This window comes from Copadichromis virginalis, linkage group LG12, assembly GCF_057382275.1.
Source record: "Copadichromis virginalis isolate Kocher_CV1m ecotype Utaka linkage group LG12, C_Virginalis_male_GT1.1, whole genome shotgun sequence".
Lineage (NCBI taxonomy): Eukaryota > Metazoa > Chordata > Actinopteri > Cichliformes > Cichlidae > Copadichromis > Copadichromis virginalis.
Genome location: NC_140629.1, coordinates 22,098,006 through 22,109,751, shown reverse-complemented (window position 1 = coordinate 22,109,751; position 11,746 = coordinate 22,098,006). Strand labels below are relative to the sequence as shown.

Here is an 11,746-nt window from a genome sequence, read left to right as displayed (position 1 = left end):
ATCTGCTTCAAGAAAAGCCTCTGTCGGCCTTTGTGACTGACAGTCTCTGGGTTCTCAGTAAGCCCGTGCCCTTGGTAATGAAATGATTAACTATGGCAACGTGAAACAAGACCATGTATGCGAAGCCCCTTTTATGTGATGTGTAAATAAATACTGACGTGTGTGCACTGCACTGTTTGGACGTCATGTTTTTCCACTGTTCTACCACAGGGACCCAGCTGATCTTTGCGTTTGCAGTGAGAAAATACCCACACTTAGTTTTGTTTTCTTTTTATAATGACTTAAATCTTATATGAAATCTGAAATGACAGCTTCTTGTATCTTGATTTAAAAAAAAAAAAAAAGCTTATGCAGTTTATATAATCAAGAACTTTTTTAAGGGTGATACTTTGGAAAAATGTTAGTCATTAATATGATTAGTGCTGCTTACTATCATTTTCCAAACCTTTAAATCATCAAATATTAGGCACAGGCATCTGGATTGTCAATGTGAATGGTCAACCTTACACAGCCTAAAGCTTCAGATCACTCAGATTTAGTAGTTTAATTGTTTAATTTATATGCATGAGCTGGAACATTTCAGGAAGTTTAGCCTTTTAACGTGAACATTTAGCGCAGCAGGTCTCTGTGGAGGAGAACAAAGATGAATGCAGACAATGCCAACATGTGTTTTCACAGATTTCTTTCATTTAATCTCCAACAAGGCATATTTATTATAATTTAGTCGATTTCAGATAGGGCTCAGACACATTTCGGAAGGTAAGGAAGTCTTCCTCATCAGGTTGGAGAAACTATAATCGAATGGTCATGTTGACTTTTTGATTCCTTACCACGATGGAGAGAAATTTCTTAGGAGAATTCTTTACAGCAGCTCATTTCTGGAGAAAGTCGTGCTGATAAAAAGTGCAAGTGTTTATGACATAGATAGTCTCAATGAGACAAAATGATTAGATCCAGAGAGGCCAGAGTGTACTGGAGCGTACGGCACACATGTTCACTGTTTGCTCTGGTGATTGCCTGAAAACTGAGTAAGCATATATTTGAAAAGTGGCAGAGTGAACATTGACTGAGTCACGGGTTGGCTGCCCTCTTTATTAGTCAGCCAACAATGGCACAGGCCTCCACTCTGCTTTGAGCATACAGCTCCCTGTGCACAGGAAGAGACAACTGGCAGCCCTGCTTTATTAGGTTCAGCAGAGTCAACTTCTGACAATATCCACCTAAAAAAGAACAAAACAAGGGGGGGAGGGGAAAAAAAAAAGAAAGCCTCCTGGGGTGGAGAGGAAGCATGGGAAACAGGAAGAGGGAGTTTGGATAAATGCACCAAGTAGTTAGAGCCAGATAAGACCTTGCAGTTGGAGAGGGATTAAAAATGGAAAAGTTTTTAATTTTTTTTTTCATGGAAATGGAAAAGTAGAGCAGCTATTTATAGGAAACCAGAGAAAAGGCTGTAAGTGTGGAAAATAGTCTTGGTTAAGGAACAGGATCGAGGCTTGATAGTTGGGGGGGGGGGAAATAAGTTCTCCTCACAGCTTAAGCAAAACAATCTCTTATCAAGGCTGCACGTATTATTTTTCAGGGTATGCTCTTCATTGTGCATGTTCATTGTGTGTGTGTGTGCGTTGCATAGGAATCTGGTGAGGCTTTAGGACCTTGAGGTTTGCACTGCAAAGGACACCTCTTCCTCCTCCACCACCACCGCCTCCACCGCAGAAGGCTGTTTACGAAGTAAGCTGAGAGCTCGTCTTGACAAAAACAAGGGCTGGGACTGCAGCAAGAGGGGCAGTGTGTCTGAATCCAGCACAGGCTCGTCCTCCATCGGAAACACTTTGTATATATTGAAATATATATATATATATATACATTTTTGGTGTAGAGGGAAAATGCTGTCTGTGAAATCAGCCCGTCAGCTCTGCAAAGTGTTTTTCTCTTTGCACGTTGTTTTCCTGAGCGTGGCTCTGGTGGAGAGCAGGGCATCAAATGGAGACCAAAAAGGTAAACTTGTGCTTTATAGACTGATTTTTATGTATGTGTGTGTTGAATTCCTCTTTCTTTTTTTGTTTTTCTAAAAGCTGTGCTCCGAGTGAATGTTTATATTATTTTTCTATCCTTTCGTTTTCTTTGCACAAATAAGTTCATGTCTTGCGCTCACTTGTTGTTTTGCTGTTTCGCTCAGACTGCGTGAGATCCCATGGTGTGGACTACAGAGGAGAACAACAGAACTCCTCCTCAGGTCTGAGCTGCCTAATCTGGACCAATACTACAAGGGACTATGATGTTACAATCCATCCAGATTCAGAAAAAGGTACAAAATTATATTAGATCTAATGCCCCCCTTAAAATGAAGTCAGATTTGAAATGCCCACAGTTATTGGGCACAACAGTTTCCGTGCTGGATAACAAACAGCATGGAACATCTTGGCTGAGGTGCTGACATGGCAAAATCAGAGGAAAGGCTGTGAAATACAATAAAAGATGTGAATTTTCAGCATCTGTGCCTGTTGATGGTGTTAAGTGGCCTATTTTATGCACCAGTTGCTCTTTTCCTTTGTTTGTGCTCATACCAGGCCGTTCATTGTACTGTGATGAAGTAGTGTTAATGATTAATGAATCCACACAGTGGGGACAGACATGTAGAGATTGGCCTTTATTTCTACAAGGCATGGTATCAGACACATGCTATTTTTTTTATCATTCCTCCCGTAGGTGTTGGAGATCACAATTACTGCCGAAACCCAGACGCCTCTGAGAGGCCTTGGTGCTACATTGCTGGCCCAGATGGAGCAATTCAGAGAGAATCCTGTGCACTTGAGACATGCAAAGGTTGGTAAACCCTATACACAGCGGTAATTATTAATACTATACGAGTTGTATGCACAGTACAACTGCCATTTGCACAACAAATTCGACATTTGTAGAAACATGGCCAAAAATAAGCTGCACTGTCTGGCCTTGCAGTAGAAATGGTTTTTTTTTTTGTTTTTTGTTTTTTTTTTTGCTAATAATGATGTTTTCTAGCTTCTCAGCTTGAGGTAAAACTTATTAGTCAATGCAAAAAGTGTGCAGCCAAGTTGGAAACTCTTATCACTTAAAAAACAAAGTTTCCATCTAGCACATGTCTAAAACTTGTTCCAGTCTCATTGCAGATGGATCAGTGATGACTTGCTTTTAAGAGTGTAGTAGGTCAGCTGGGCGCTGTTAAGTTACTCTGAGGAATCTCGCGTGACCTTTGTCTCCGTCTCTTCTGGGGAGCCAACAAAAGTCATACAATAACAAAGCACCAGCGCACGCATCTCAAACTTCTGTTTGGGGAAAGCCGTTGACCACGCCCAGCACCGAGCTTATTGGCACAGAGGAGAGGTTTTTCCCACGGAGACAGCAGCTAATTGGCTGAATCAGTTTATGACTTCCTGCCCTTTAACTGGGGCAGAGTTGATAAACAAGTTCTGTGGAGGAAACGGGGAACAAAAGATTTAAAGAGCAGACGTTGTCATCTGTTGGAGTGGCAGTTGGCTGTGCTGGGCTTGTTTGTGTCTGGTACATTGGAAAAAAACAACCCAAAAGGCACGTGCTCGTCAGTCCCCTATTGATTTACATCCCAACAGTTTGTTGAGAGAAATCTCAGAGCTTTCGTCATGCCACAACATTACCGCTGTTTTTGCGTCAGCGGTAATGTTGTTGGACCAGCAGTAATTGGACACCACATGGTCCACTTCTGGTCAAATTGAAGTACCGCCACACACTAAAGAATAAAACTATATATTAGGTTTTAAAAGCATAAATACATATTCTTGGGTTAGGGTTGCCAAAGTGAACTACTTCATGTAAAAGTAGAGATAAAAGGTAGGAAATGGAAAAACTCCAGGTTCAGACCCAGAGTGTTTTACTACGCAGACATGCTGCTGTAGTTTTTGCAGGATGTTCATTGGAATTGCCTTTTCAAACATGCAATGACTTCACATTCTGGAATGGCAGCATATGTTTCTCCAAAACGACTGTTACTACTTTTACATTACACGTCACTGTGCAATGTTTAGCATTAATAGTGCCTTCACAGATTAGCAAGCATCCTCAGTATACTAAAAAGTTTTTTTATGGCCAAAAAAAACAACCTATTACTTCTGTTATATGGCAAAACATGACTTGGGGAAAGACCACTAAAAGGTTGTTTTGCTGTATGTTTAGAACAATACTCTTCCATACCAGCAAAGACTGAATCCCTCAGTACAAAAGCAACCACTCCCTCCACAGAGAGCGCTCAGCCAGCCAAAGCTTCGCGGGGAGATGTTCCAGCTCTGCAGCCAGTGATGGGGATCAGCCAGCGAGTTCGTACAGGACCAGAAAAGAAGAAGGACCTTGGCGCTATTGGTATGCTGTGCTTTTTTGTACTTTAAAAACATGTATGATGCTGGCATTGTGCACAAACCTGCAGCTTGAATACGTTTTAATTATAAATTACACAGTTTAGTTTTTAAAGGAGCTGAAAGTCTTTCTTATATATCTGTATCTTCTGTTTTAACCATTTTCCTCTTCTCCTTTTGTTTTTCAGGATATGTCCTTGCTATCATCATGATGGGGATTATAATCGTCCTTGGAGTGGGCATCACATTGGGCTACTTCTATAAGAGGTGAGCATCTTACTCACAGCAGGCCAGCTGGTTCAGTATCAGAGGGATTTGTGTGCATGAGGATGTTCAGGATTGTCTGTTCATGGATGGTGAGCTACTTAGATGTGAGATAAAGCCAAAATGCGATCCTTCAGAGTTGCATCGTCCAGTTTAAACCGGCTTGTAGTGTTTTTGATAGCTTTGAAAGGTGGAGGAGAAATACCGGAATGATTCATTCACACGACATCACGTGTCATCGGCGTACTCTTAAGTTTAGGCCATCGACTATTAAACAGATTCCCTACCGATGGTCTCTGTTGTTCTTCTCAGAAGCAAGGCAGCAGTTTTATGAGCTTTCTCACAAAAACCACAACAGAACATGAGGGCAAACGTGGCATGAAATGAAATGCCTGCAGTTTATTTTAAGCAGGAGGGGCTGAATGGGACAGGAAGCGTACAGTTATGTAACGTGCAAAACGTTAGCCCCGATGTTACGAAAGAGGGAACTCGGGTTCCCTTTGGCAAACACAAAATGCCCTCCCGGATCTGTGTTGGGCTGTCCTATCTGATTAGCGCTGCCCCGTCCTCGTTTTCTATTATTAGGAAGTGATTACTAATAAGGAGGAGAAGCATATTATGTCAAAGGGTTTATAAGTGGCCTCAGCATACACTGGCAGCATCACCACCAGTAATGAGTTTGATGAGTGGGAGACATGCTTCCATTCTTTGCAATTCGCTGTCTTTGACTGACTCTGCATTATCTTATGCCACCTAAAAGAAGAGCTGAGGAAAGATTTCACCCCAGACTTCTCCAGGCAAAGATTGCACACTATATCCCAGTGGAAACAGCCTGCAGTGGGAATAGATAGCTTATTGACAAGGAAACCAATCCCCTCGAGGCTTCCCTTCTACCCCAAACACCATCCATTTGGATTACCTCCAGGAGTGCACTGATTCATTTTGTAGCATTAAGTACAAGTAATCTTTTTTTTACATCTCGTGTATCGCTAACCCTCTGGTCCTGAAAAGAAATGGAAATTTGTGAGAAGTCTAAAGACTTTGTGGTGATATAAAGTGTTTCAAGGCAGAGCAAAGACAGCACAGGAGCAGGCAGATAGGCGTATATTGGCCTGTTTTGGCTTCAGATCAGCAGAAGGTCACCTCGTGCTGCTTCCCGTCGCTGCATTGCCTTGGAGTAGATAAACTCCCTGCCAGCTTGTGAGTTCTGGGTTCCTCTGGCCATCTGTCCCACTGCTGACAATGCAGCGCTTGGTGTAACAGGCTGTGTTATCTACGTACAGTATGCTCTCTGAAGACCCTTATCGTGAATATGCTGCCTCGGGTGACGCCCAGAAATACAGTGTGTAGGATCAGCGACAAGGCTTCTGAGTGCATGCGAATGATAGATATTTTCATGATGCTGAAAACAAAACAAGACTTGACTGTGATTGGTTGTTTGCATGATAGCTAAGAGTTAAAAGGGAGAATGAACAAATGCTACTGTTAATTAACAAAAATCCATTTAGAAAAATCAGTTATTGCAGATTCATCTTTTGAGGGTTAACTATATATAAAGAGATATCATAACCGATCTATGTTTTGTGTTTGCCTTTAGGGGTCGGGACCTGAAGAAGCAGCATGAGCAGCGGGTCTATGAGCGTGAGATGCAGAGGATCACCCTGCCCCTGTCGGCTTTCTCCAATCCCACCTGTGAGCTTGTAGATGAAAACACCATTGTTATCACAGCAGAGCATGAGACCACTCCCGTGCAGGACGACGCGGATGGCGGAGACCCTCTCATGGCCCAGCAAGCCGGTACCCCTGGAGCATGAGCGGGCATCTAGTTCCTGATGATTTTTCTTTTCTTTTATGGACCAAAGCACTCCCATCTCCCTGTTTCTCCTTTCCACCTCCCTGAGTAATGTCTATTTTAAAGGAGCAGGGGGCAGTGTTGTCTCCGGAGACTTGAACTGAATGAAGCTTTGTCCTTTCTGTATTTGTTCTTAACACGTGAGGCACAAACAAGATAAGTTCACACACAGTGGACACAGCCTTAACAACTAGAAACCCATTACAGTGGATCTGTTGTTAATGAGCACGTCTGGAGGTCTTTAATGTTCATATCTGATACTTTTGATAGCCAAGAGAATAAGGGCTATTCTCTTAAATAACAATACGAATATCAAGTCAGTGTTTATAATAATACGTAATGACACCAGTGTGTAAAGAGGTGTTGTTTGGAACGGGGAAAATGTTCATAACCTTTTGCTTTTCAAGGGAGGTTTGATTATGTGATGGATATCTGGTTTATTTTGATTTGTAGTGACCTGCTGGCTGTGCTGGCGGGGAGGCACAGACAAGAAACCTGTGCGCACAAAGACCGCTTTTTCTTGCGTGCACACTTGTGATACAGATGTGGTCCAAAAATAGTCTCCCTCTTGAGACAGGATGAGGGAGTGTGAGGTAAGACAGGCCCACTAAAGACAAGGGAAGGCCTATAACTCAAAAAACTGCCTTAGCATGATACTTCTGAATGTATTTCCTTTATAATGTTCCTGGAGATTTGTTTTTCGTGTTCAGCCGACGGGTAAATTTGATTTGAAAACATCGATGGTGGTCCCGGGAAGACGTGAAAAAGAAGACTTGCTATTTTTTTTTTCACAGGTTAAGGAGTGACAGGAAATTTTCCAGAGTCTCCTCAGGATGAACGAGAGACAGTAGTTAGACGAAATAGCACTGCCGCAACACAGACCAGACGCGTTTAGAAAACAAAACAAAACATAAAAATCTGTCTTTGCAGTGCAGGGCAGTGTAGCTGAAGAGGTCTAGATTAGATTGACACTTTTGAGGTGTGCGCTGCGATGCTTTAGAGTTGACACAGGAATGGAGTAGATAGTAGAAACAGTCCAAAGTTTAGGTGTTCACATAAAAACACTCGAGAACATGATTGCATGTGTATGGTTGCCTGTTGTACGTTTCCCCTTCTGAGGCTTTTATTGTGTCTTAAAAAAACAGGACTAAAATGACTGCTTGAGAATAATTAAAAACGTTAGACATCATCAAGATTTTGCAATGGTAGTTTTCACTGCGTTACTATGTTGTTTGTTATGATCCAATCACTCCAGAGCATCTTGTTTTGTGATTATTGCTGGATCCGTATCACTGGTAATGTTTAGTTACTGCTGCTCCGTTATTTTAAGTGTCTGTGCGCTGGCTGCGATCATTGTTTATAGTAGCAGTGTGTTTAAAATACTTTTGTTCAGCGTTTGGATTTAGAACTTGTATTTTTATGAATGCAGATTTTCACTGCCGAGACTGAAATAAAAAAAAAAAAAGCTAAAAGTACAACTTATAAGGTGTGTTGGACTCACTATGTTCTTTCTTACATTTATTGCAATAAAGAAAACGATACAATAGAGCTGATTTGTTCAAAGGAAGGACGTTTTTATGCACTGGCTCCCCCTGCTGGCAGTTCTTAAACACAACACTGAGGCTTAGGTTTAGCTGACTGTTTATAGGACAAAATCAGTTAAACATCAGAAAACTTAAACTTTTGTGGATCCATTCCACCTGCTCTGGTACAAATGAAAAGGGACAACACGTGCACTGAAAGGGAACAATCTTGCAGGTGGTAACGGAATCTAAATCCTTTACGCGAGGAGCACAACAGGAGTCTTACAAAATGACCTCCAGCTGGCTGATGATGTGCATGTTTCTGACCAAACTGTCAGAAACAGACTCCATGAGGACCTGGTGTTCTTTAGTGGGACCTGTACTCACAGGTCAGCACCATGCACGTGGATTGGCAACTGTCATACAGGGAGTGCAGAATTACTAGGCAAGTTGTATTTTTGAGGAATAATTTTATTATTGAACAACCACCATGTTCTCAATGAACCCAAAAAAACTCATTAATATCAAAGCTGAATGTTTTTGGAAGTAGTTTTTAGTTTGTTTTTAGTTTTAGCTATTTTAGGGGGCTATCTGTGTGTGCAGGTGACTATTACTGTGCATAATTATTAGGCAACTTAACAAAAAACAAATATATACCCATTTCAATTATTTATTTTTACCAGTGAAACCAATATAACATCTCCACATTCACAAATATACATTTCTGACATTCAAAAACAAAACAAAAACAAATCAGCGACCAATATAGCCACCTTTCTTTGCAAGGACACTCAAAAGCCTGCCATCCATGGATTCTGTCAGTGTTTTGATCTGTTCACCATCAACATTGCGTGCAGCAGCAACCACAGCCTCCCAGACACTGTTCAGAGAGGTGTACTGCTTCCCTCCTTGTAAATCTCACATTTGATGATGGACCACAGGTTCTCAATGGGGTTCAGATCAGGTGAACAAGGTGGCCATGTCATTAGTTTTTCTTCTTTTATACCCTTTCTTGCCAGCCACGCTGTGGAGTACTTGGACGCGTGTGATGGAGCATTGTCCTGCATGAAAATCATGTTTTTCTTGAAGGATGCAGACTTCTTCCTGTACCACTGCTTGAAGAAGGTGTCTTCCAGAAACTGGCAGTAGGACTGGGAGTTGAGCTTGACTCCATCCTCAACCCGAAAAGGCCCCACAAGCTCATCTTTGATGATACCAGCCCAAACCAGTACTCCACCTCCACCTTGCTGGCGTCTGAGTCAGACTGGAGCTCTCTGCCCTTTACCAATCCAGCCACAGGCCCATCCATCTGGCCCATCAAGACTCACTCTCATTTCATCAGTCCATAAAACCTTAGAAAAATCAGTCTTGAGATATTTCTTGGCCCAGTCTTTACGTTTCAGCTTGTGTGTTTTGTTCGGTGGTGGTCGTCTTTCAGCCTTTCTTACCTTGGCCATGTCTCTGAGTATTGCACACCTTGTGCTTTTGGGCACTCCAGTAATGTTGCAGCTCTGAAATATGGCCAAACTGGTGGCAAGTGGCGCCTTGCTACAGAGAGGCCAAGTACAGGTTCACTAAAGAAGTGGACATTGCCAAACATCAGCACTCTGAGAAGATGCAGCAGCAGATCTCAGAGAATGACTCGGCCTCTGTGTGGAAAGGTTTTAGGAATATTACAAACTACAAGCCTAAAACCCCCCACTCCACTGATGACTTGCTCTTAGCCAACTCCCTCAACGACTTTTACTGCCGTTTTGACGAGCCATCAGGCAGCCTTCACACCTCCAACGACCCCAACAATAGAGGCACTTTGGACACTAATTCCCCCACCTCTCCCCCCTCCATAGAGCCATCACCACCTTCAAACTGTTCACCTGCAACACCCGCCCCCTCACCCCACACAAAAGAGGATTTCACACCACCTCCTCCCACCACAACTCTTCATATTCATGAAGCAGATGTGAGGAAGCAGTTTAGGAGTCTGAATGCTCGGAAAGCTCCCGGCCCAGACGGTGTGTCTCCTGCCACCCTCAGACACTGTGCAAACGAGCTGGCCCCAGTGTTTTCTGGCATCTTCAACTCCTCACTGCAGGCATGTCATGTGCCTGCCTGCTTCAAGTCCTCCACCATAATCCCTGTCCCCAAGAAACCTAGGATCACTGGACTAAATGACTACAGACCCGTGGCTCTGACATCTGTGGTCATGAAGTCTTTTGAGCGCCTAGTTCTCTCCCATCTCAAGACCCTCACGGCCCCCCTCCTGGACCCCCTGCAGTTTGCATACAGAGCCAACAGGTCTGTAGATGACGCCATCAACATGGCTCTACACTTCATCCTGCAGCATCTGGACTCCCCAGGAACCTACGCCAGGATCCTGTTTGTGGACTTCAGCTCTGCCTTCAATACCATCCTTCCAGACCATCTCCGAGGCAAGCTTTCCCAGATGAATGTGCCTGATCCCATCTGCCGGTGGATCACTGACTTCCTGACGGACAGGAAGCAGCATGTGAGGCTGGGAAAGAATGTCTCGGACTCCCGGACCATCAGCACCGGCTCCCCTCAGGGCTGTGTTCTTTCTCCTCTGCTCTTCTCCCTGTACACCAACTGCTGCACCTCCACCCACCAGTCTGTCAAGCTAATCAAGTTTGCAGATGACACCACCGTTATTGGACTCATCTCGGACGGGGACGAGTCTGCCTACAGGAGGGAGGTTGAACGTCTGGTGTCCTGGTGCAGCCACAACAACCTGGTGCTGAATGCCCAGAAGACAGTGGAGATTATTGTGGACTTCAGGAAGCACACAGCCCCACTCCCCCCCATCATCCTGACTGACACCCCCATCACCTCTGTGGACTCATTCCGCTTCCTGGGTACCACCATCACCCAAGACCTGAAGTGGGAGCCCACCATCACCTCCGTCATCAAGAAAGCCCAGCAGAGGATGTACTTCCTGAGGCAGCTGAAGAAATTCAACCTGCCAACACGGACGATGATGCAGTTCTACACTGCAATCATCGAGTCCATCCTCACCTCCTCCATCACCGTGTGGTACGCTGGAGCCACTATCAGGGACAAACAGAGACTGCAGCGTGTTGTGCGCTCTGCTGAGAAGGTGATTGGCTGCAGACTCCCATCTCTGCAGGACCTGTACACCTCCAGGACACTGCGGCGTGCAGCCCGGATCTCAGCTGACCCTTCTCACCCTGGACACAGTCTGTTTGACCTGCTCCCCTCAGGCAGGAGGCTCCGTTCCATTCGCACCAGAACCTCTCGCCATAAGAACAGTTTCTTCCCCTCTGCTGTTGGACACATGAACAATAACCACATGACTGTCCCCGCCACTAACACATGACCCTACGCTGTGTCACTGCATCATTTCATGTTTGGCACTGATCACCACCTGCACTCATGTATATATCTTTCTACGTAGCACTCGTAATTCTTATTCTCATGTATATATCTCATGTATATCTCATGCACATATCTTTCTTTCTACATAGCACTTTAATTCTTATTGTCTGCACTGAAGCACCGCAGCAATTTCCTAATGTTGTAAACCTCAACATCTGGCAATAAACCCATTCTGATTCTGATTCTTGGTTTTTCCACACGCTTCTTGCGACCCTGTTGACTATTTTGAATGAAACGCTTGATTGTTCGATGATCACGCTTCAGAAGCTTTGCAATTTTGAGACTGCTGCATCCCTCTGCAAGATATCTCACTATTTTTGACTTTTCTGAGCCTG

General features: G+C 43.8%; 1 protein-coding gene across 4 annotated transcripts; it reads left to right on the top strand.

The window, feature by feature from the left end:
• Nucleotides 1-1,115: 1,115 nt before the first annotated feature.
• Nucleotides 1,116-7,962, top strand: pik3ip1 (phosphoinositide-3-kinase interacting protein 1). 4 transcript variants are annotated; one of them, XM_085475399.1, is made up of 7 exons: nt 1,117-1,450; nt 1,631-1,995; nt 2,177-2,305; nt 2,707-2,823; nt 4,186-4,368; nt 4,550-4,628; nt 6,223-7,962. In XM_085475399.1, exons 2-7 carry the CDS (start codon nt 1,884-1,886, stop codon nt 6,437-6,439), a joined length of 837 nt encoding a protein of 278 aa, XP_085331525.1. In that variant the 5' UTR covers nt 1,117-1,450; nt 1,631-1,883; the 3' UTR covers nt 6,440-7,962. The 4 variants fall into 4 exon arrangements, with proteins under 4 accessions (XP_085331528.1, XP_085331525.1, XP_085331524.1 ...); XM_085475400.1 differs by having other exon boundaries at nt 1,119-1,188; XM_085475402.1 differs by having other exon boundaries at nt 1,116-1,995; nt 4,252-4,368.
• The last annotated feature ends 3,784 nt before the right edge of the window (nt 7,963-11,746 follow it).